The sequence below is a fragment of the Thalassophryne amazonica genome, chromosome 12 (assembly GCF_902500255.1).
Source record: "Thalassophryne amazonica chromosome 12, fThaAma1.1, whole genome shotgun sequence".
Classification (NCBI taxonomy): domain Eukaryota; kingdom Metazoa; phylum Chordata; class Actinopteri; order Batrachoidiformes; family Batrachoididae; genus Thalassophryne; species Thalassophryne amazonica.
The window spans coordinates 102,535,807-102,560,278 of record NC_047114.1 but is presented as its reverse complement, the minus strand read 5'-3'; the positions used below and the strand labels follow the sequence as shown (position 1 = coordinate 102,560,278).

The 24,472-nt window shown below is 42.3% G+C and overlaps 1 protein-coding gene and 1 non-coding gene across 2 annotated transcripts; both read left to right on the top strand.

The window, feature by feature from the left end:
• The first annotated feature begins 10,776 nt into the window (after positions 1 to 10,776).
• On the top strand, positions 10,777 to 10,890 carry LOC117522738. The gene has a single exon (XR_004564318.1). It is a non-coding gene; the product is annotated as a small nucleolar RNA SNORD89 (small nucleolar RNA).
• Positions 10,891 to 14,343: 3,453 nt separating this feature from the next.
• Positions 14,344 to 24,229, top strand: LOC117521354 (zinc finger protein 664-like). The gene is made up of 4 exons (XM_034182645.1): positions 14,344 to 14,480; positions 18,440 to 18,587; positions 21,298 to 22,292; positions 22,335 to 24,229. Exons 1-4 carry the CDS (start codon positions 14,466 to 14,468, stop codon positions 22,635 to 22,637), a joined length of 1,461 nt encoding a protein of 486 aa, XP_034038536.1. The 5' UTR covers positions 14,344 to 14,465; the 3' UTR covers positions 22,638 to 24,229.
• The last annotated feature ends 243 nt before the right edge of the window (positions 24,230 to 24,472 follow it).

The window sequence follows — 24,472 nt, the reverse complement described above, 5'->3', positions numbered from 1 at the left end:
TGACCTGCGATTCAGGACCAGGCTGGACGAGACCCAACAACCTTCCCCATGTGTCGAATGTGGACACAGCGCCACACTACAGTCCAACCTCCAACAGCCAGAGAGATAATTTCATAGTTATGTTTTGTTTAAAAAGAAAAAAGATTCAACCTCTGATGTGCTGTTTATCAACAATATTTACAGACTGACATCAAACGTTCCTATTTATTTATTTATTTATTTATTTATGTCATTAAACTTCAGAAATGTCTCAAAGTGGCTGATTTCATTTGGACCTGGAAGCTGGATGACACTTTGATCTAGAATGGCACTGTTTCAGAACCCAAATGTCATCGGTCACTGTGAGCAGGTGGGAAAAAAACTCCCTAAAACATCAAAAATAACTGACACCTTCCACTAGGGCTTCAGTTTCCACGTCCCGTTTCTTTCTTTTCACTGAAAAAATGATTCAAGCCAGTGAAATCCCAGCATGCCCTATGGCACATATGCTGGTCAGATTGGAATTCTGCACAGCATGATGGGAAATGAAGTCAATTACATATTCAAATTCACCAAAACAGTAAATGAAGCATTGCTTCAAAGACTAATCACTGCTTCGTAATGCTTGAAACCAAATTATTTTCTGTTTCAAAACACTTGAAACACGAAGCTGCTCCAACCACCCACGGACCCTGAACTCTGCATCCACAGTTCTAATCAGGATTCAGTCAACCTGGACACTTTTTAAGGATCTTTTGAGGATTCATTCTCATGTGTTACAAATGGACCGAACTGGGCCTTGATCCTTGCAGCACTGAAAACATGAAGGGATGGTTCTGAATCAGCAAGTCCACATTGTCTTTCCTCAGTGTCTCCATGGTGATATTATGCTTCAGTTGTTCTGAATGTTTGTGACGTTTTGGCACTAAACGGCTAAAATGAATGTTGTCTAAAAAATAAATAATGGTACACAAAATGTTTGTCTCTGCGTCTGTTTGTCCCCAAAAAACGAGTATTAGACCGGATTGGTGCGGAGACCGAATGGTCCACCCCTAAAAGTGGTCCGCCCGGCCTCCACTGCGCATGCTGTCTGACACTGAGTCTCTTCACCAAAGTGATCAATGGACTAATGTGATTATTAACCATCAGATGATAAAGTAAACCTCTTAAATCATTCTAAAGTCAGTTTGAACAGAAATGAGGCAAAACTCAAGTATTTAAGCTGATCTACTTCACCACTTCTACGCCTGTGTAACTGCACTAGTTCCACTGGGCTCCCTCTCATTCACACACATGGTACTCAGTCTTGCTTCTGCTGACTTTCATTCCCCTTCTCTCCAAAGCATACTCCACCTCTCCAGACTAGACTCAACTTGCTCTCTACTCTCACTACAGATCACAATATCATCTGCAAACATCATAGTCCAGGGGACTCCTGTCTGATCTCATCCGTCAACCTGTCCATCACCACTGCAAACAAGAAAGGAATCAGAGCTGATCCTTGGTGTAATCCCACTCCACCTGGAATGGGTCTGTTATTTCGACTGCACAATCTCACCGCTGTACACATATCTTGTACATGTCCTGCACTACCCTAACATACTTCTCTGCCACTCCAGACTTCCTCATAAAATACCACATCTCTTCTCTTGGCATCCGTCATAAGCTTTCTCTAAATCCACAACAGTGTAACTCCTTCTGGCCTTCTTTATACTTCATCAGTATTCTCAGCAACATTGCATCTGTAGTGCTCTTTCTCAGGATGAATCCATATTGCTGCTCACAGATCACTAGTTTTCTAAGCCAAGCTTCTACTACTCTTTCCCATAACTTCATGCTGCGGCTGATCAACTGTGGCTTGAATTCAGAGTTTGGGGGTCGTCCACAAACTGTCTGCGGCCCTTGGACCCAAAAAGAACAATTTTACTCTCATCAGTCCACAAAATATTCCTCCATTTCTCTTTAGGCCAGTTGATGTGTTCTTTGGCAAATTGTAACCTCTTCTGCACGTCTTTTATTAACAGAGGGACTTTGGGGGATTCTTGCAAATAAATTAGCTTCACACAGGCGTCTTCTAACTGTCATTCTAACTGTCACAGTACTTACAGGTAACTCCAGACTGTCTTTGATCATCCTGGAGCTGATCAATGGGTGAGCCTTTGCCATTCTGGTTATTCTTCTATCCATTTTGATGGTTGTTTCTGTTTTCTTCCACACGTCTCCGTTTTTGTGTTTTTTTTCTTGTCCATTTTAAAGCATTGGAGATCATTGTAGATGAACAGCCTATAATTTTTTGCACCTGCGTATAAGTTTTCCCCTCTCCAATCAACTTTTTAATCAAACTACGCTGTTCTTCTGAACAATGTCTTGAACGTCCCATTTTCCTCAGGCTTTCAAAGAGAAAAGCATGTTCAACAGGTGCTGGCTTCATCCTTAAATAGGGGACACCTGATTCACACCTGTTTGTTCAACAAAATTGACAAACTCATTGACTGAATGCCACACTACTATTATTGTGAACACCCCCTTTTCTACTTTTTTTTTTACTAATAGCCCAATTTCATAGCCTTAAGAGTGTGCATATCATGAATGTTTGGTCTTGTTGGATTTGTGAGAATCTACTGAATCTACTGGTACCTTGTTTCCCATGTAACAATAAGAAATATACTCAAAACCTGGATTAATCTTTTTAGTCACATAGCACTACTATTATTCTGAACACTACTGTACTTCTATTTATTTTTGGAAATGTGCTCTGTTCTCAAAACAGTACATGAAGCGCTCGCTCTCCCTCCCTCCGTCTCTTTAGAATGCTGAAGCAAAAAAACAACAAACAAGGGATGTTTAAGTACATCTGTGCGTACTGGCAACTTTTTTGGGGGGTTGGGGGCACACAATGGACTCTGAACTTTCCGATATGATGTTTCGAGCCCTGATTCAATTCAATCAATTTTTTATATAGCGCCAAATCACAACAAACAGTTGCCCAAGGCGCTTTATATTGTAAGGCAAGGCCATACAATAATTATGTAAAACCCCAACGGTCAAAACGACCCCCTGTGAGCAAGCACTTGGCTACAGTGGGAAGGAAAAACTCCCTTTTAACAGGAAGAAACCTCCAGCAGAACCAGGCTCAGGGAGGGGCAGTCTTCTGCTGGGACTGGTTGGGGCTGAGGGAGAGAACCAGGAAAAAGACATGCTGTGGAGGGGAGCAGAGATCGATCACTAATGATTAAATGCAGAGTGGTGCATACAGAGCAAAAAGAGAAAGAAACAGTGCATCATGGGAACCCCCCAGCAGTCTACGTCTATAGCAGCATAACTAAGGGATGGTTCAGGGTCACCTGATCCAGCCTAACTATAAGCTTTAGCAAAAAGGAAAGTTTTAAGCCTAATCTTAAAAGTAGAGAGGGTGTCTGTCTCCCTGATCTGAATTGGGAGCTGGTTCCACAGGAGAGGAGCCTGAAAGCTGAAGGCTCTGCCTCCCATTCTACTCTTACAAACCCTAGGAACTACAAGTAAGCCTGCAGTCTGAGAGCGAAGCGCTCTATTGGGGTGATATGGTACTACGAGGTCCCTAAGATAAGATGGGACCTGATTATTCAAAACCTTACAAGTAAGAAGAAGAATTTTAAATTCTATTCTAGAATTAACAGGAAGCCAACGAAGAGAGGCCAATCTGGGTGAGATATGCTCTCTCCTTCTAGTCCCGTCAGTACTCTAGCTGCAGCATTTTGAATTAACTGAAGGCTTTTTAGGGAACTTTTAGGACAACCTGATATAATGAATTACAATAGTCCAGCCTAGAGGAAATAAATGCATGAATTAGTTTTTCAGCATCACTCTGAGACAAGACCTTTCTGATTTTAGAGATATTGTGTAAATGCAAAAAAGCAGTCCTACATATTGTTTAATATGCGCTTTGAATGACATATCCTGATCAAAAATGACTCCAAGATTTCTCACAGTATTACTAGAGGTCAGGGTAATGCCATCCAGAGTAAGGATCTGGTTAGACACCATGTTTCTAAGATTTGTGGGGCCAAGTACAATAACTTCAGTTTTATCTGAGTTTAAAAGCAGGAAATTAGAGGTCATCCATGTCTTTATGTCTGTAAGACAATCCTGCAGTTTAGCTAATTGGTGTGTGTCCTCTGGCTTCATGGATAGATAAAGCTGGGTATCATCTGCGTAACAATGAAAATTTAAGCAATACCGTCTAATAATACTGCCTAAGGGAAGCATGTATAAAGTGAATAAAATTGGTCCTAGCACAGAACCTTGTGGAACTCCATAATTAACTTTAGTCTGTGAAGAAGATTCCCCATTTACATGAACAAATTGTAATCTATTAGACAAATATGATTCAAACCACCGCAGCGCAGTGCCTTTAATACCTATGGCATGCTCTAATCTCTGTAATAAAATTTTATGGTCAACAGTATCAAAAGCAGCACTGAGGTCTAACAGAACAAGCACAGAGATGAGTCCACTGTCCGAGGCCATAAGAAGATCATTTGTAACCTTCACTAATGCTGTTTCTGTACTATGATGAATTCTAAAACCTGACTGAAACTCTTCAAATAGACCATTCCTCTGCAGATGATCAGTTAGCTTTTACAACTACCCTTTCAAGAATTTTTGAGAGAAAAGGAAGGTTGGAGATTGGCCTATAATTAGCTAAGATAGCTGGGTCAAGTGATGGCTTTTTAAGTAATGGTTTAATTACTGCCACCTTAAAAGCCTGTGGTACATAGCCAACTAACAAAGATAGATTGATCATATTTAAGATCGAAGCATTAAATAATGGTAGGGCTTCCTTGAGCAGCCTGGTAGGAATGGGGTCTAATAACATGTTGATGGTTTGGATGAAGTAACTAATGAAAATAACTCAGACAGAACAATCGGAGAGAAAGAGTCTAACCAAATACTGGCATCACTGAAAGCAGCCAAAGACAACGATACGTTTGGGATGGTTATGAGTAATTTTTTCTCTAATAGTTAAAATTTTGTTAGCAAGAAAGTCATGAAGTCATTACTAGTTAAAGTTAATGGAATACTCAGCTCAATAGAGCTCTGACTCTTTGTCAGCCTGGCTACAGTGCTGAAAAGAAACCTGGGGTTGTTCTTATTTCTTCAATTAGTGATGAGTAGAAAGATGTCCTAGCTTTACGGAGGGCTTTTTTTATAGAGCAACAGACTCTTTTTCCAGGCTAAGTGAAGATCTTCTAAATTAGTGAGACGCCATTTCCTCTCCAACTTACGGGTTATCTGCTTTAAGCTACGAGTTTGTGAGTTATACCACGGAGTCAGGCACTTTTGATTTAAAGCTCTCTTTTTTTAGAGGAGCTACAGCATCCAAAGTTGTCTTCAATGAGGATGTAAAACTATTGACGAGATACTCTATCTCCCTTACAGAGTTTAGGTAGCTACTCTGCACTGTGTTGGTATATGGCATTAGAGAACATAAAGAAGGAATCATATCCTTAAACCTAGTTACAGCGCTTTCTGAAAGACTTCTAGTGTAATGAAACTTATCCCCACTGCTGGGTAGTCCATCAGAGTAAATGTAAATGTTATTAAGAAATGATCAGACAGAAGGGAGTTTTCAGGGAATACTGTCAAGTCTTCTATTTCCATACCATAAGTCAGAACAAGATCTAAGATATGATTAAAGTGGTGGGTGGACTCATTTACTTTTTGAGCAAAGCCAATAGAGTCTAATAATAGATTAAATGCAGTGTTGAGGCTGTCATTCTCAGCATCTGTGTGGATGTTAAAATCGCCCACTATAATTATCTTATCTGAGCTAAGCACTAAGTCAGACAAAAGGTCTGAAAATTCACAGAGAAACTCACAGTAACGACCAGATGGACGATAGATAATAACAAATAAAACTGGTTTTTGGGACTTCCAATTTGGATGGACAAGACTAAGAGTCAGCTTTCAAATGAATTAAAGCTCTGTCTGGGTTTTTGATTAATTAATAAGCTGGAATGGAAGATTGCTGCTAATCCTCCTCGGCCTGTGCTACGAGCATTCTGACAGTTAGTGTGACTCGGGGGTGTTGACTCATTTAAACTAACATATTCCCTGCTGTAACCAGGTTTCTGTAAGGCAGAATAAATCAATAGTTGATCAATTATTATATCATTTACTAACAGGGACTTAGAAGAGAGAGACCTAATGTTTAATAGACCACATTTAACTGTTTTAGTCTGTGGTGCAGTTGAAGGTGCTATATTATTTTTTCTTTTTGAATTTTTATGCTTAAATAGATTTTTGCTGGTTATTGGTGGTCTGGGAGCAGGCACCGTCTCTACGGGATGGGGCAATGAGGGGATGGCAGGGGGAGAGAAGCTGCAGAGAGGTGTGTAAGACTACAACTCTGCTTCCTGGTCCCAACCCTGGATAGTCACGGTTTGGAGGATTTAAGAAAATTGGCCAGATTTCTAGAAATGAGAGCTGCTCCATCCAAAGTGGGATGGATGCCGTCTCTCCTAACAAGACCAGGTTTTCCCCAGAAGCTTTGCCAATTATCTATGAAGCCCACCTCATTTTTGGACACCACTCAGACAGCCAGCAATTCAAGGAGAACATGCGGCTAAACATGTCACTCCCGGTCTGATTGGGGAGGGGCCCAGAGAAAACTACAGAGTCCGACATTGTTTTTGCAAAGTTACACACCGATTCAATGTTAATTTTAGTGACCTCCGATGGCGTAACCGGGTGTCATTACTGCCGACGTGAATTACAATCTTACCAAATTTACGCTTAGCCTTAGCCAGCAGTTTCAAATTTCCTTCAATGTCGCCTGCTCTGGCCCCCGGAAGACAATTGACTATGGTTGCTGGTGTCGCTAACTTCACATTTCGCAAAACAGAGTCGCCAATAACCAGAGTTTGATCCTCGGCGGGTGTGTCGTCGAGTGGGGAAAAACGGTTAGAGATGTGAACGGGTTGGCGTGTACATGGGGCTTCTGTTTAGGGCTACGCTTCGTCCTCACAGTCACCCAGTCGGCCTGCTTTCCCGGCTGCTCGGGATCTGCCAGAGGGAAACTAACGGCGGCTAAGCTACCTTGGTCCGCACCAACTACAGGGGCCTGGCTAGCTGTAGAATTTTCCACGGTGCGGAGCCGAGTCTCCAATTCGCCCAGCCTGGCCTCCTAAGCTACGAATAAGCTACACTTATTACAAGTACCGTTACTGCTAAAGGAGGCCGAGGAATAACTAACATTTCACACCCAGATCAAAAGTGCGGGAGAGACAGGAGAAGCCGCCATGCTAAATCGGCTAAGAGCTAGTAGCTACGCTAAGCTAGCGGATTCCTAAAAACACGCAAAGTGAATAATGTGTAAATAATTTAGAGGTGATTCAGCAGAAGGAGTGCTTTAGTTAAGGCACGTAAAGATTACACTGGGAAACAAATCGTAATCTAGATAACTAGATCAATCTAACTGCGCAGATTAAACAGCTAACAGATACAGAAAAACACCGCTGTGCTCCGGAACAGGAAGTGATACAATACCGCAGTGAGCCAACCACCAGTAGAGGCTGATGAAGCAGCAGTGTGTCCCGCTGTCCGTCTGCAAAGGCGAGCGCAGAACGGAGCGCATGTCCAAAAATAAAAGTACTTCATTTAGTCATATTTGGAGTCAGTTTGTGTAAATTGTTGCACCGCTTTGGAGTGCAACCTTTCCAAAAGCCACATAAATCTGCTCTGCACCATGTAAATGAAAACTTGACTTAAAGTGCACATAGAGCGGAGCGCAGCCAGCGGACTAAACTGTGTTTTGTAAAAATAGGGAAACACACTGCTTCGCTTTAAATGTGGGGACCCTCTTTCTCTTAAAAAGCTTTATTTTACTCTGTGTCGTGTTGGAAAGCTGTAGCTTTTGGTGCTACATTGATTAGCTCTTACATGTCTTATACACATGCTCTAGTCTTCTTCAGTTTTTTTTCTGGGGATGTTACAGCGCCACACACAGGCCTGGCATATGTATTACAACATTAAACAGAGCTTCGAGGCACAGAATTTGCCTCAAACATTTTTGTAATTAAATTATTCAAGTTACTCGACTAATCGTTTCACTCCTACATCTCTCCAAGACATTTCCATGCCTCCATTGCAATGTCATCTGGACCAACTGCCTTTCCACTCTTCATCCTCTTCATAGCTGCCCTCACTACTTCTTCCTTACTAATCTCCTGTACTTCCTGACTTACTCTCCCACATCATCCACCCTTTTCTCTCTCATTCTCTTCATTTATCAGCTCCTCAAAATATTCCCTCCACCTTCTCAACACACTCTCCTGGCTTGTCAGCACATTACCATGTGCATCTTTTCCCACCCTAAAGCCTGGTTCACATGGCAGGATTTTAAAATTTTCTGTAGGTTTCCAAAAACTGAAAGATGACACACATGGTGAAAAGAAAAAAAAAAAATCACAGATCTAACAGGTTTGGTCATACAGTGTGTGGTGTTCAGCCACACTGTGAAGTCAACAACACCACACACAAACAGATTTCACACACGAACATTCCCAGGACAGACAGGAAATTTTGCAAAATCTCTCAAGATTAAACATGACTTCAGAGTAAACAAACAGAGATACTTTGTGGATTATTTAAAACAGAGGGGGGAAAAAACAATACAAAAAGAAACAGAAAAGGTGTCTCAGATGTCTCACCCAGTACCTTCCTGTCTGTCTCCCTCACCACATCTGCAGTACTTTTCCAGTTGTCCAAAACTGCTTCCCCTCCAACCAGTGTCTCTCACCCACTCGCTAAATTTCACACAACAGTCTTCCTCCTTCAGCTTCCACCATCTGATCCTTTGTTGAGCTCTCACTCTCTTCTTCTTCTTCTTTACCTCTAAAGTCATCCTACAAACAACTATCCTATGCTGTGTAGCTACAACCCCTGGCAAAATGATGGAATCACCAGCCTCGGAGGATATTCATTCAGTTGTTTAATTTGTAGAAAAAAAGCAGATCACAGACATGAGACAAAACTAAAGTCATTTCAAATGGCAACTTTCTGGCTTTAAGAAACACTATAAGAAATCAAGGAAAAAAATTATGGCAGTCAGTAACGGTTACTTTTTTAGACCAAGCAGAGGGAAAAAAATATGGAATCACTCAATTCTGAGGAAAAAATTATGGAATCACCCTGTAAATTTTCATCCCCCAAACTAAGAGCTCTGAGAAATAGTTATATTACTTAAAAATGTTTATGTTTAAGAAAATGCAGCTTTACAAGGTTAATCAAGTGATTCTAGATATAAATTTAATTATCTACTTTGCTCGTTCAGAGTTGGCTGGCAGTTTAGCGAAGCGCTGGTCAGTAGTTGGCAGAGACCGCTGCTCCGCCCTTTTAGCTCCGGGTGATGGCGTAGCATGTGGTCTTGCGGATTTGAAGTGTTTCTGAAGTACTTAACTTTCATTTTGCATTTTGCACACTGCATAAGTCATGTCAAGCTCCTTCTTACGCAGCAAATAATAAATCCAAAATGCACCCAAACATTTGCCTTCAGCAAAGACGGTGCTGGCTGAATTAAATCTTCGTCCGCCACGCTAAGCTGCAGCTCACTAATGTTTGAAGCACGACAGACCCTCCCCTCGCAGGGACGCTGTAGTACGGAGGCCGTTGCCTGACAAACAGTACACGCAGCAAGTAAGCAAGAAAATGTAAAAAAAAAAAAAAAAATGCTTTTTAAAAATCGATTCTTGGACATTTTGGATCGATTCAGAATTGTAATAAATAAGAATCGCGATTCAGGTGTGACTCTTCCCCTCCACCCCTACTAAACATGTTCACCACAGCAGTAGCATAAAGCATTGCAACAGTTATTTATCAGTACATTTTACCCAGAATGCATTGCATTGGCGCAACTTGAAGTAGTGGTCACCTTTCAGCGCTTGTGCATTACTGTTAAACGTCTGCTAATATAAAGAAAGTTTGAGCATTTGAAGGTGGGAAGATCTGTGTGTTTTAAGGGACAAACACCAAAAAGCCATGACCAGTGTCTCATTGTTTATATTTCAAAATGATGGTACTCTGTCAAACCTAAGTATTATCTCATTTGTGTGAAATGTGTGATTTGCAACGATCCACCGTATAACCGTATAAAAAGGTCTCATGAGACCTTAGGAGATCAGGGGTGTGATTTGTTTAATTCAGTACACATCTGTATTTTTGTAATATTTATTTGAATATCTTCAAATCAAAGTCATCAGAAGAAAGAATTGTTGATTAGTGCTCAGATTTGATTTTTGTGTTTTGTCACAAACAGGTGACTCATCAAGCTGATGCTCGATTGGCACCAACATGAAGAAAAATCCACAAAAATGGACCACGAAGCAAAAGGCAACTTATTCTCTGAACCTCCAGCAAATGTGGAGAATTATCTCCAACGTAACGTGTCTGAGCGATGCCTGGAAAGAGTTTGTCACTGCACAGAGAAGTTAAGGGTCGTAAGGTCACTGTGCAGAGGGGTTAGGGGTCGTAAGGTCACTGCAGAGAAGTTAGGGGTCGTAAGGTCACTGCAGAGGGGTTAGGGGTCTCCACGCTCAAATGTTATTGGCTGTTTTCTTGACTGATTTTCTAATAAAGTTTGAGGGAAAAGTGGTTTGTTTGTGGTTTTGATTTAAAGCTGTTTTCTTTTTTTTTCATGAGGTTCGTTGCCTCACACAGCGGTCTGTCCAATCAGAAGTCAGTCAAATTTAACGTTGTGCTCCACCCACATTGTGACATCACTGAAGTTGACCACGCCCATCTCACTGGTGTGTAGCTGTTTCTGGGAAATGATGTTAACAAAAGGCCGAATTATAGCGCCCCTGTCAGGCAGTGTGTTCTCAGCACGGGGGCGTAGTGACAAAAAACAGACTGAAGCGTTAATCTGATCCCAGGACAGCACACGCTGTTTGTGTGTGGCTTCTGATGTCCCATGTGGTGACCTCTGACCTGTCAGTGGGATGTTTTATGTTCTGGCACAGTGGTGGGCAACTTGTTCCAGAAAGGGCCAAGATGGTGCAGGTTTTCTTTGCAACCACCTGACTCCACTTTCACTGATGAACTGATTTTATGTAATGGCTGTGTGGATCCTTGTCATTTGATTGGTGCTTTGTATGTCACATGACATGGATTCATCCCATTTATGTTGCATTGCATTTAGAGTGGCTTGGTACCATACATTTGGTACCATTGCACTCTGTGCGCGCACACATGATCGCGCATGCGTGCACAAAACAAATCAATCAATCAATCAACTTTTTTCTTGTATAGCGCCAAATCACAACAAACAGTTGCCCCAAGGCGCTCCACATTGCAAGGCAAGGCCATACAATAATTATGAACACAGTCTACGTCTAAAGCAACATAACCAAGGGATGGTCCAGGGTCACCCGATCCAGCCCTAACTATAAGCCTTAGCGAAAAGGAAAGTTTTAAGCCTAATCTTAAAAGTAGAGAGGGTGTCTGTCTCCCTGATCTGAATTGGGAGCTGGTTCCACAGGAGAGGAGCCTGAAAGCTGAAGGCTCTGCCTCCCATTCTACTCTTACAAACCCTAGGAACTACAAGTAAGCCTGCAGTCTGAGAGCGAAGCGCTCTATGGGGTAATATGGTACTAAGGTCCCTAAGATAAGATGGGACCTGATTATTCAAAACCTTATAAGTAAGAAGAAGAATTTTAAATTCTATTCTAGAATTAACAGGAAGCCAATGAAGAGAGGCCAATATGGGTGAGATATGCTCTCTCCTGCTAGTCCCCGTCAGTACTCTAGCTGCAGCATTCTGAACCAACTGAAGGCTTTTTAGGGAACTTTTAGGACAACCTGATAATAATGAATTACAATAGTCCAGCCTAGAGGAAATAAATGCATGAATTAGTTTTTCAGCATCACTCTGAGACAAGACCTTTCTGATTTTAGAGATATTGCGTAAATGCAAAAAGGCAGTCCTACATATTTGTTTCATATGCGCTTTGAATGACATATCCTGATCAAAAATAACTCCAAGATTTCTCACAGTATTACTAGAGATCAGGGAAATGCCATCCAGTAACGATCTGGTTAGACACCATGCTTCTAAGATTTGTGGGGCCAAGTACAATAACTTCAGTTTTATCTGAGTTTAAAAGCAGGAAATTAGAGGTCATCCATGTCTTTATGTCTGTAAGACAATCCTGCAGTTTAGCTAATTGGTGCGTATCCTCTGGCTTCATGGATAGATAAAGCTGGGTATCATCTGCGTAACAATGAAAATTTAAGCAATACCGTCTAATAATACTGCCCAAGGGAAGCATGTATAAAGTGAATAAAATTGGTCCTAGCACAGAACCTTGTGGAACTCCATAATTAACTTTAGTCGTGAAGAAGATTCCCATTTACATGAACAAACTGTAATCTATTAGACAAATATGATTCAAACCACCACTGTACTGTCTGGAGGCTGTTAGCAGGGAGAAAGAAAAGCTGGACTCATTTCTGATGTGATCCCCCCCCCGCTGCACTGAGGACATAGTCTTTTTTTTTGGTAGTACACGTATGCACACATGCCGCCCAGGTTCCATGCATGTGCACGCACGGGGGGCAATGACATGATGATTTGATTGAGCTAACTGATGCTGCTTGTAACACACAAAATCCACTCCACTGTAAGCCGTCTGGATGCATGAAACGCTGACATGATTTTTGGCTGGACTGAGGAGCGACACAGTCTTTTTTTTATGGAAGTCCGAAGTCAGTACACAGCATCACTGGGCTACACGTCACAATTTGGGCTTCAGCAGCAGTATGTAAGTCACCAAAATGTAAGTCCATTTTCTGTTTAGAAATTAATAAAATATCAAATGACAAGGATCTATTTTAGCCGTTATATGAAACAAATAATGTTTTTACTTTCTTTCAATGGAACGAAGAATTCAGTGAAAGCTGGAACAAACCATTCAACTCGGATTCACCTCGTTGAATGGTTTGTTCCAGCTTTCACCGAATTAAATATTCGTACCATTGAACTCATAAACATTCATTATTTGTATTCCATCTGCTCAAAGTGATGTTAATCACTGAAATCACCTGGTGGACTCATTGGCTGCAAAGAAAACCTGTCCCCCCTTGGCCCTTTCTGGAACAAGTTGCCCATCCCTGTTGGAGGTTTAGTTGCAGACATTTGTGGACGGTAAGTTTTTTTTTGTTTTTTTTTTTTTTTTGTACAATTTTAAGTAAAACTCAGTTTTGTTTAGTTATTTAGTTTTTAATTGTATTTATTTTTGATTGTCTGTTGATCACTCATCTGATCTGTGGAGCTGTTTGGAATTTGGGCGCTGAGGGCTGTTAATGTTTTTTGACTAACATTTCCTCATAACTTTGTTCTGATTAAAGTTTATTGATTCTTTCGTGTCATTTTGACTTTGATTTTCGTTCACACCGCCTGTGGCTTAAATACAGTGTGTATGTACAATGACTATAAAATCACTACCAGCTAATGATAATTAAAATGTAATAAAAGTGCATGAAAATAGAAATTAAACCATTCCGCCATCAATATTTGTACTCAGCTGAGAAAAAGGTGTTACCGGGTTCAGTTTAAAAATTTTGATTGAAGTGGACTTTTTTCACAGGCAGGTTTTGAACAAGAGAATGATCCATTTATCAGCTGTTATCAGGTTTTATAACTGAATAAAAGGCTGCTTTGGAGCTGTTATTATGCGATTAAAATTGGGATTTTTTTCCCCCCATTCAGTGAATTTATTTCTGTTGCAGCTCGATCCCCTCACCAACAGGGTGTACTGCAGCGCCCCCTAGTGTAGGCGAGAGGTTGACCAAATAAGACCTGTACTTCATGTCCACCAGCAGGGGGCTCCGGAGAGGCGATCCAACGTTTTAAATCGATCAACGTATTGGACTGACAGGCGTGTCATGATGATGTCATAGAATTGATTTTTTTTTTTATAAAATAAGTGTATTAAATAAAATACAGGGTAACACAAAAAAGCAAAGAAGAATAAAAACTCCGTTATGCCCCCAAAGAAACCCTGGTTCCTGATCTGTGGTTCTCTCCGTGACGGTACCGAGTTCCCGGTTTGGGGACGACACAATACTAAACACCTGCAGAGGTTTTTTTGTTTTTTTAACGTTTGATTATTTCCCATCAGCCCTTTGATGTCTTTTTGTTCCCGTTTAAACTTTTCACACCTTTTTTTTTTGCGGCTTTGTTTAATTTGTCTTTCATCCTGATTCGTTAAAGCACATTTATACTTTTAAGAGGATTTCTTTATGTTCATTAACAAACTAACAGCTCGATCAGTAAATAATGTGATTAATGATCGGGGCTCAGACACACGGAGCCGGTTGTGGTGAACCTTGACCCGGAAGTGGTCATCGCGGGCTCCTTTGGCGGAGGGATTCCGTCGGCGGCTCCGATCACTGCCAATAATCAAAGATCGATAGGAATGATCGTCAGATGATCGTGAGGAAGAGGAGCGATGGAAGCGTCGCCGGTAAGCAGACACGCACGCGCACAGACAACCGAACTCGTCCGGTAAAAACCGCAGACGACCGAACCGCCCACAGCGCCCGGGCCCCCGCAGGTCCGGATCATCACACAATACACTGATTGATGTTTAAGATTACAGAACATCAGCTCTGGTCACGTGATTCCTCTGGACACGATACAGGAGGTCAGGGACACGCCCACCTCTCACCTGGCCTCACACAGTTCCTCTGGGATGGTCCGTTGTTTGTCTGGGTGGTTGCCATCCAGGACCTCTGCTGTGTATTTCTGTGCCTCATGACTAAAATGAAAACTGATGCCCTTGAAGGCATCAGCGCTGAGCCTGTTCTGATTGGCTGAATGTGTAAATCAGTAACTGCTAGCCTCACTATAGATTGTCTGTTTGCCTTATTGAAATATCCCATAATCCCTTGCGAGGCAGAGTTGCTGTGGTCTAAACAGCACAGAGAAACCACATCACATTAATAAGAGACAGCTGAGACCCTGAAAACTTACTAAAACAAATATTACAAATAACCCGTGTTTGCTACATTTAACCTGCGTGGAATAAATGCACCTGAAATTCAGACTATATATAAAAAATATATGACTCTGGACATTAAAGAGCAAACTTCACTTTCCAACAGAACGACATGAACAGGAAGTGATCACGGCTCCCAGTGATTCTACTGAAAAACACACAACCTGAGCGTCTGGCATGTTTACATAAAACAAACACCAGAGAATATTCACCAGAGTGTTAGGCACAATATACAGGGAGTTTTATGTTGCGATGTTCATGTTGTCCGTGTGCAGCCGTTAAAGTGCAGCCTGATCTCAATGCGTTTCTCAGTGTTACTGACATCTCGCAGCACGACAAACTCTTTGAAGTCTTGTGAGAATTTGCGGGATTTGAAACTTCAATAGGGTGAATTGTGTCACCCGACGGCCCTCCTTTAACTCCACCCACTAAAAGGAACAAACAGACACAACAAGGGCTTCAAGATGCACAGATTCCCTTCAGATCCAAAAAGAAGAAACATTTGGGAAAATAAAGTCAGCCATGTGGGATGGAAGCAACTTCATCATCAAAGCTTTGAGAGGTCAATTTATTGTTCCGTCCCATGTCCAGTAAAACTCACCTAAACCGTCATCGTATAAACCAGATATTCACAGTCACCAGACAAAAAAAGTCCCAAAGTTTTTGTATTGTTTTCCATGGAATAAACATAAGATTTTGTACAGCGGATTTTTCACTCACAGATAAAATGTCCCATCTGATGTCAATGTATTTCCATTAAACCCCTCACATGTGGGACCGGAGTCATTTCTGTGATTAAAAGTCCAACTGTTTAGTTTTTTCAAACCGTGTTCAGACTCGGACCTGCAGCCTGTGATTTGACACGTTTCTGCTTTTACTCTTTCCTCTCATATTTTTACAGTGTGGACATTGATTAAAAATGGATCAGAAAAGTCCACATCACATTTACAGCACAAAGTGAGTAAAAGAGGAAAATGTTCATCTTACCTTTGATTTGGAGGTGTGACACACGTCATTGTATGACACAGAGTTAAAGAGCTGCAGCTGCATAAATCGGGCTTTAAATTAATTCAATAAATCATCATAAATTGTTTTTATATTTATTTTGAGAGCACCTGTATCTGGATGTGTTGCTGTATGTGGTTAAATTATATGAGTGAAGCAGCGTGAAGCTCGCTCATGGTACAGGGTGTCCTAAACAGGAAGCGCCAATTTTCAAATCCACGGTAAAACAGGAAATGTCCAAATGTCAAACACTTCCTGTATTGACAGACAAGATCCCATGGAATCTCGTGGGAACTCAGTGTCAAGTTCACACTCAAACAGGAAGTGCCGTATTTTCAGTCACAGTGAAACAGAAAATGTTCAAATATCAAACACTTCCTGGCATGGGTGGAGCTAGAGCGGAGGCCAGGGTTTCACTGGACTCTCCTGAAATCTGATTGCACACAGATGATTGACATGTCACAGGTTGAAAGAGCTGCATTTTGAAATCAGTCAGTCACATTGACTGCTAGGTTCCTCCTGTCCAGTAGCTGGTGCTGTGTACCACAAAAAGTTCTAATCCACCTTAGAAGAAGAAAAATGTTTGCTCCAGATTTGAACTGAACACGTCATTTGAACTATGGTCTTCTAATGACAGCAAACTTTTATTGGTGAGTAAACGACCGTATTTTATGGCAGAAATGAGGTCCAGGTTGTTAAAAGCAGCATTTCTCCTTTAATTCTGGTTGTCTTATACACACATTTTTAAACTAACAGACAGCAGCTGGTTCAGCTCTGTTGGCTTATTAGTGCAGCAGATAACTGAAACAATCCTTCAAAAATCAAATTCAGTAACTTTAACTTTTGACCCCTGTACAAACTGAACTGACCTTTGTCACCATTATGGCTGCTTTTACCTCATAATTCCATAACATTCAGTCACAGATTGTCCAAACTATACCTTTTTGGAATCTTTATGATCAGGCAAATAATGTGGTGTAGTTTTCTATATGATTGGAGCATATTTTAATTTAGACCAGAGGTGGGCAACTTGTTCCAGAAAGGGCCAAGAGGGTGCAGGTTTTCTTTGCAGCCACTGACTCCACCAGGTGATTTCACTGATTAATATCACTTTGAGCAGATGGAATCATTTAATCAGTGAAATCACCTGGTGGAGTCAGTGGCTGCAAAGAAAACCTGCACCCTCTTGGCCCTTTCTGGAACAAGTTGCCCACCCCTGATTTTGACCCCTGTGTAATTCTTCAGTTGACCCCTACCTCGCTGACTATTGAAAATTCAAGTGGCCAATCAGTTTTTTTTAATGAGCTCATGTCTATGGATTATTTGTGCTGAATGTGATGTTTGTATCACCATTTTCAGGATTTCACTCTAAATATTCTCTTATCTGCTGCACTATATATGAGATGTAAGATGTTGCTCCTCACTGTTTCTCAATTGTCCTCAAAAGTATTTGAACACTTGGTATTTCACACATTTTAATTTGTTTATTCCATTTCAAAGACTTTTTTTCTAAAATTATCTTCCTTAACTCAAACTGAAAGCAAAACTCTACAACTTGATATAAATGAATTAAAAATCTAAAATCCATCTTCCTGATGAAGTGGTGTAGAGGAGGATTTTCTTCAAAAGAAACCTGAAAGTTCAGCTACAATTTGACAGAAAGTACATTTGAGATGAAAAACTAGATTTGATGTTTTGGTCAAAGAAACATTTGTATTTCTTTGTAACTGATGTAAATAAAGTCCAAGACATATTCAGTGACTTGGAAATGTTCATGTTTCCATCCCCTGACTTGTCTGAAGAAAACTGGCAATAAAACTGATTATTATTTACAGGTTTTATCAAGTTTTAGAGATTTGCCTTCAGTTTGAGTTTGGGGAAGATAATTTTAGAAATTTAATTTTTTTGTTTTTGTATTTGTAGTATTTAAAATGGCATAAACAAATTAAAATGTGTGAAATTCCGAGTGTTTCATTTACTCAAAATAAGTCTGAAGAACCTAAATGACATGGTGAGATGCTAATGAGCTTCACTCGTTCATGTCCGTGACATATACATATTAAAAATAATGCTGAAAACATAAAAGGTTCATTCAGTAGTTCAGCACCGTTGGAACCAAAATGGTGCCGTGTTGTGAGTTGACGTTACTCTATTAAGGCACTCTAGTTACCAGCATGTGACTCCTGCAGAGGATTTCTGTTGAGCGGCCTACAGAAGAAATGAGAAGTGGGAGGAAGTGTTTTTTGTTTTGTTTTATTGAAATCTGTCCAGAGTGGACAGTGATTGAAGTTGTGATTCCTGATTAAAGGTTCTGCTGGACATGAAGTCCGTTTTCTAGTTGTAGTTCCAGACAGGTTGTCTGGTTTCCCGGGTCCTGCCATGGACTCGCAGCTGATCCGTGTCTCTGAATGTGGTTCCAGGGTGCAGCTGAAGAACTTGGTCATGTTCAGATCAAAGTAGAGGCGGACAGTGACGTGGAACTGGAGCCGTTCCCCTTCCTGAAGAAGCTGTCTGTCATGCTGCTGGACTGCCAGGCGTGGCTGCAGGGGCGGGACTTCCTGTCACTTGGTAAGTTCATCAATGTCATAAAATGATAAATGAGATCATTGTTTGGTTGCTGCTGATTTGAGGCCAGAACCTTTGTTCTGTGAGGGTTTTAGTTCCATCAGGTCCTGGTTAGTAGCTGGCAGCAGTGATCTGGTTTCTCCATGAAGAAGTGGAAGATGACTGAGTGGAAAACATGCAGAATCCTAGTGGGGCTTTGAGTTGCTTCTGTTGTGGCCATCATGAACCACGATGGTCCAACAGTCTGCAAGTCTTAATGACCTTAGTGACCTTGTCCTCTGAGGTCATCACTGGACTCAGGTCTGACCCAGACCTGCTCCTGGACCTGCTCTGCATGTGGCTCCACTGACAGCTAATAGGAGACTGTAGCCTCGTTTGAACCCCCCGTGATATTGTGGGATTTGACCACTTAGGGGACCTCCATTTAATTTTAATATATACACACACACCATAAGCTCACGTGGATAAATGGTGTACCGTTTTGTTTTTGGCTGCAATCACCGAAGCAGTGGTGAAGTTTTTTGTTTTTTTTTCGGTTCCCGGTGGAGAAGAAAAGGCGAGGAGGTAGAGAGGTTGTGTCGGTAAGTGTTAGCCTACACAGCTACCCAGAGTAGCTCCGTTCTCTTGCCTGCAAAACCGCCTTGACATGTTTGTGCTCCACTTTCTACAGCATCCTCACTTTTTTTTTTTGCATTTGCACTTTTTTCCCAAAACTCCACTGAAAATGCCGTGGTTTGTACCCCAGAAGTAGAGAAATTACATCATATGCATCATATGCAAACGAGACTGCACTGCCCAATTAACAGCAGGTAATCGGGTGCAAGTGGAGATCAGGTCTGGGCAGACCTGCACGAACCCCTGATGACGTTCCTGCAAAGTGGCACCAGCTTTTAGCAAAGCAAAAAGATTCTGCTCCATTAAAAAAAAAAAGAAAAAGTTTTCATTAAGGTTGATGAGTGCTTTGGGTGGGCGTGGCCAACAGCAGATGAAACAATAAACAATTAGAAAAATGATTCACATGTTTGGTGAGTTTAAGCCCCGGTTGGTGCCAAGTGTTGTGTTCTTGGATAAGACACCAAAACCCAAAACCTGTTCCATCACAAGCTCACATGAGCATTGGGGGGGGGGACTGGTTTCAAAGTATACGGCGTTCGGTACAAACAGCTACGGAGACGTCCTAAAACAAAGTACTCGTGAGTACTCTTGTGTTTCCGACAGGTGACGGTGCCACTAGAAGTGTCCCAGTGTGCGCTTCAACGGAATGTATCTGTTAACGTTAAGAATTGAGGCACAGATTAACTCCAAAATTTCCATCTGGGTCATGTTCTGACCCAGATTTACTGCAGTCAAGTAAACCTCTACACTCTTTATCAGAGAAAAAAAAGTCACTCAGAGAGACCCGCCGACTCTCTATCATCACGCTGTTCAACACCTGCGACCTGGTCTGGACTTTGGCCGCTCTGGCTGCCTGCCTCTGTTGCTCGTCATCTTCCAGCCGCTGTGGCAGCTCAAATGGACGACAACTCAGGCTAAAAACTCAACTGGAGATTGTCGAATTATGTATTTTCCTAACAAAAAAAAAAAAAAAAAAACCTTTAATCACTTATGGTTCAACACTTGGTGATGCCACAGAAAAAACTAAGTTTTATAAATCATCCCTGAATGTGTGAGTTCATGTGCACCCCCGGCACGGGCAGCGGCCGTCTGCAGCTCGGGCAGACGATCAGATCAGGAGTTTATCTCAGCCAGGCAAACAAGTTCATTATCTCCTGAAAATAATGTGTTCTGAATTTTCCCCAATGTAAGAAAGACATCTGCATGTCCAGGCAGCCTGTGAAAAACTCCACGTCCATGTTCATAGCGGCAGTAAACCAGCATCTACACAAACGGCGCGTCACCGCACTTTAGGTTCCAAAATCCAACACTCTGAAAAAGTTAAGTGTATCGTCTCCTGTCTGTAAATCCGAGCCATCACTTTCAAATGAAAGCTCAGAAGCTTCGTTTTTGGATGGAGCAGGTTCATTACCCTCTGTCTGTCATTGGGATGTTTCTGCTCGATCTAAAATGTGCGTCACATGCTGAGAAATGCAGAGTGAGACGTTTTCCGGAAGTGCACCTGCTAACGCTCAGAGTGAGAGGAATAAAATACATCAGCAATCACAAATTATTATTAGTCCACCAAGAATGTCATAAAATCATCGGTTTAAAATCATTGTTTATTTATTTGTCTGTCTGTCTGTTAGCAGGATGACTTCAAAACTACTACGAGGATTCTGAGGAAATTTTCACCACAGATAGATATTAGGCCATGGAACACTCCACTGTGTTTTGGAGGTGATCCGGATTGGCGGACATCAGAAATCTCTGACTGCTCTTGTTAGCACATGTGCGCAGAGACACTTGCAATCATGAGTACTTTTATGTTGTGTTTCTAACTGGAGCATTAAAAAAATGTGTGACATGTCCTTTAAATGAAACTCATGAGTTTGGTTCTGGAAAGAATTCACGGGTTTGAAATGTTTGAAACACTCAGTGAAATAACTGCTTCAGAAAACTACTGTTTCAAAATGACACTGCCCCCACATTGTCCCCTGAATTCCTGGCTCTGCCTCTTCCACTCTGATCTGGTCACACGACATCCTTCGACATGTTTGAGGACCTGAACCCATGGTCTGGTTCCATAACTTGACCTCTAACCTCTTGTTCCACACAGGAGATCATCCTCATCTGTACACAAAGTTGGAGAAGAAGCTTCAGTCATCGACTTTGGGCAGAAAGATGGTCCACTGCTCAGACTGTCAGAGAGGATTCTACAAGTGGTCCCACCTGGAAGCCCACCAACGCATCAACTGTGGCCTGAAACCCAAAGTGTGCTGGCAGTGCGGGAAGACTTACCCAACCCTCCTGAGTCTTGTTACACACCAGCAAGTCCACAACCGGCAAAGGCCGTACCGGTGCTCCTACTGCGACAAGACCTTCGCCCTGAAGAGGGACTGGAAGACTCACCACCGGACCCACTCGGGGACCAAACCTTTCAAATGCTGGTTCTGTGGGGATGGCTTCAGTGGCGAGAACGAGCTCAGTGCACATCTGGATGTGCACCAAGATGAGAAGTGCTACCGCTGTGATGTGTGTGGGAAGATGTTTGTCTCCTATCAGGGCTTCAATTTCCACTGCAACTCACACAAAAGCCAGAAGCTCCACCCATGCCCCAAGTGCTCCAAGACGTTCGCCAACCCTCAGAGCTTAAAGGTCCACTGTGTCACACACTCCAACAGGCGGCCACACAAGTGCCACACCTGTGGAAAAGGCTTTAAGCTGTTGACAGGTTTACGGATCCACCAGCGGAGCCATGAGGGCCTGAAGGAGTACCACTGTGCAGAGTGTGACAAACGCTTCTGCAGCCTGCAGGGCCTGAAGCTGCACAACCGCACGCACACGGGACTGAAGCCCTACCAGTGCCCAGAGTGCGGCAAGAGGTTCACACAGTCGCCACACCTCAAGTCCCACATGGTCACCCACACCGGCGAGCGACCGTTCCTCTGCACAACCTGCGGAAAGAGGTTCACGCAGTCATCCCACCTGAACTCTCACATCACCCTCTTCCACAAAGGCGAGAAGCCGTTCAGCTGCACCGACTGCGGGAAGAGCTTCACCATCGCTCACTACCTGAAGATCCACCGCCTGAGCCACACCAAGGAGAAGCTTGTACCAGTGCACATACTGTGAGAAGGCCTTCTCCTACCACAACTCCTGCGAGCGCACGAGCGCATCCACACCGGTGAGCGTCCGTTCAGCTGCCACGAGTGCACGCAGAGCTTCATCACGTCGGGCTCACTGCTGAACCACCAGAGGGCCAAACACACCGGGGAGAAGAGCCACTACTGCTTCACCTGTGGCGAGTTCTTCTTCACCAGCTCGCTGCTGCGCGTGCACCAGCTGGACCACACCGGAGAGCGGCCGCACGCCTGCAGCTGCGGCAAGACCTTCAAGACCAGAGGCGTGCTGCGCTACCACCTGAAGAGGTTCACGGAGCATCAGTCGGCCCAGTGAGCCACGCCCCCGTTGGCAAGCCACGCCCCCGTCAGCTTCATCCCAAAGTATTCGCTGTCGCTTGAACCCAAAGCAGAAATGTTTATGTGATCGGGAACGCTTCAAAGGCATTTCAGACATTTCTACACTCAGCCGAGCTTTAAATCTGGAGAAAAAAACTGGAGCGTGACCCTCCAAGACAAACAAACAAACAAACAGAAAATAACAAACCGTAAATCAGCACTTCAGAATGTTAATTTAGTTACTATTCTGGCAAATGGTTCTTAGACCTTTGACCTCCACCTGGTTTCCAGCTTCTGTCCGTTTGACATTTGGTTCATCACCGCGACTTCAAACAGTGAAAAGGTTCTAAACCACACACACACAAAAAAAAATTCAATTTTGTGCTTCCAAAATATATTTTTTGTTCCTGTTGGTTCTGACGGCATGTTTGTGCTTTTGGCATTTAAAAAAACTTTTTTCCAAACATCAGATTCTTACTCAAAAAAGAAAAATGTTTTGTTTGTTTGTTTACACTATATAATTACCAGATAAATATACTTCATTCAAGAGTCACGGGGGGGCGGAACCTGAGGCGGGATTCTCCCTGGACAGGGCGCCAGTCCATCAGAGACAGACACAGTCTGACCTGCGATTCAGGACCAGGCTGGACGAGAACCCACAACCTTCCCCAGTGTCGAATGTTGAGACACAGCGCCACCTACAGTCCAACCTCCAACAGCCAGAAGAGATAAATTCATAGTTATGTTTTGTTAAAAAAGGAAAAAAGATTAAACCTCTGATGTGCTGTTTATCAACAATATTTACAGACTGACATCAAACGTTCCTATTTATTTATTTATTTATTTATTTATGTCATTAAACTTCAGAAATGTCTCAAAGTGGCTGATTTCATTTGGACCTGGAAGCTGGATGACACTTTGATCTAGAATGGCACTGTTTCAGAACCCAAAAATGTCATCGGTCACTGTGAGCAGGTGGGAAAAAAACTCCCTAAAACATCAAAAATAAACTGACACCTTCCACAGGGCTTCAGTTTCCACGTCCCGTTTCTTCTTTTTCACTGAAAAATGATTCAAGCCAGTGAAAATCCCAGCATGCCCTATGGCACATATGCTGGTCAGATTGGAATTCTGCACAGCATGATGGGAAATGAAGTCAATTTACATTTCAAATTCACCAAAACAGTAAATGAAGCAATTGCTTCAAAGACTAATTCACTGCTTCGTAATGCTTGAAACCAAATTATTTTCTGTTTCAAAACACTTGAAACACGAAGCTGCTCCACCCACCCACGGACCCTGAACTCTGCATCCACAGTTCTTAATCAGGATTCAGTCAACCTGGACACTTTTTAAGGATCTTTTGAGGATTCATTCTCATTGTGTTACAAATGGACCAGAACTGGGCCTTGATCCTTGCAGCACTGAAAAACATGAATGTGATGGTTCTGATCAGCAAGTCCACATTGTCTTCTCAGTGTCTCCATGGTGATATGATGCTTCAGTTGTTCTGAATGTTTGTGGACGTTTTGACACTAAACGGCTAAAATGAATGTTGTGCTAAAAAATAAATAAATGGTACACAAAATTGTTTGTCTCTGCGTCTGTTTGTCCCCAAAAACGAGTATTAGACCGGATTTGGTGTCGGAGACCGAATGGTCCACCCCTAAAAAGTGGTCCGCCCTGCCTCCACTGCGCATGCTCGTCTGACACTGAGTCTCTTCACCCAAAGTGATCAAATGGACTAATGTGATTATTAACCATCAGATGATAAAGTAAAACCTCTTAAATCATTCTAAAGTCAGTTTGAAGCAGAAATGAGGCAAAACTCAA

Excerpts from the sequence above, each read along its gene's own strand:
- LOC117521354 (XM_034182645.1), top strand. Across the intron at positions 18,588-21,297 it reads GCGGGACTTCCTGTCACTTG|GAGATCATCCTCATCTGTAC; the intron begins GTAAGTTCATCA and ends TGTTCCACACAG. Across the intron at positions 22,293-22,334 it reads GCCACACCAAGGAGAAGCTT|CTCCTGCGAGCGCACGAGCG; the intron begins GTACCAGTGCAC and ends CTCCTACCACAA.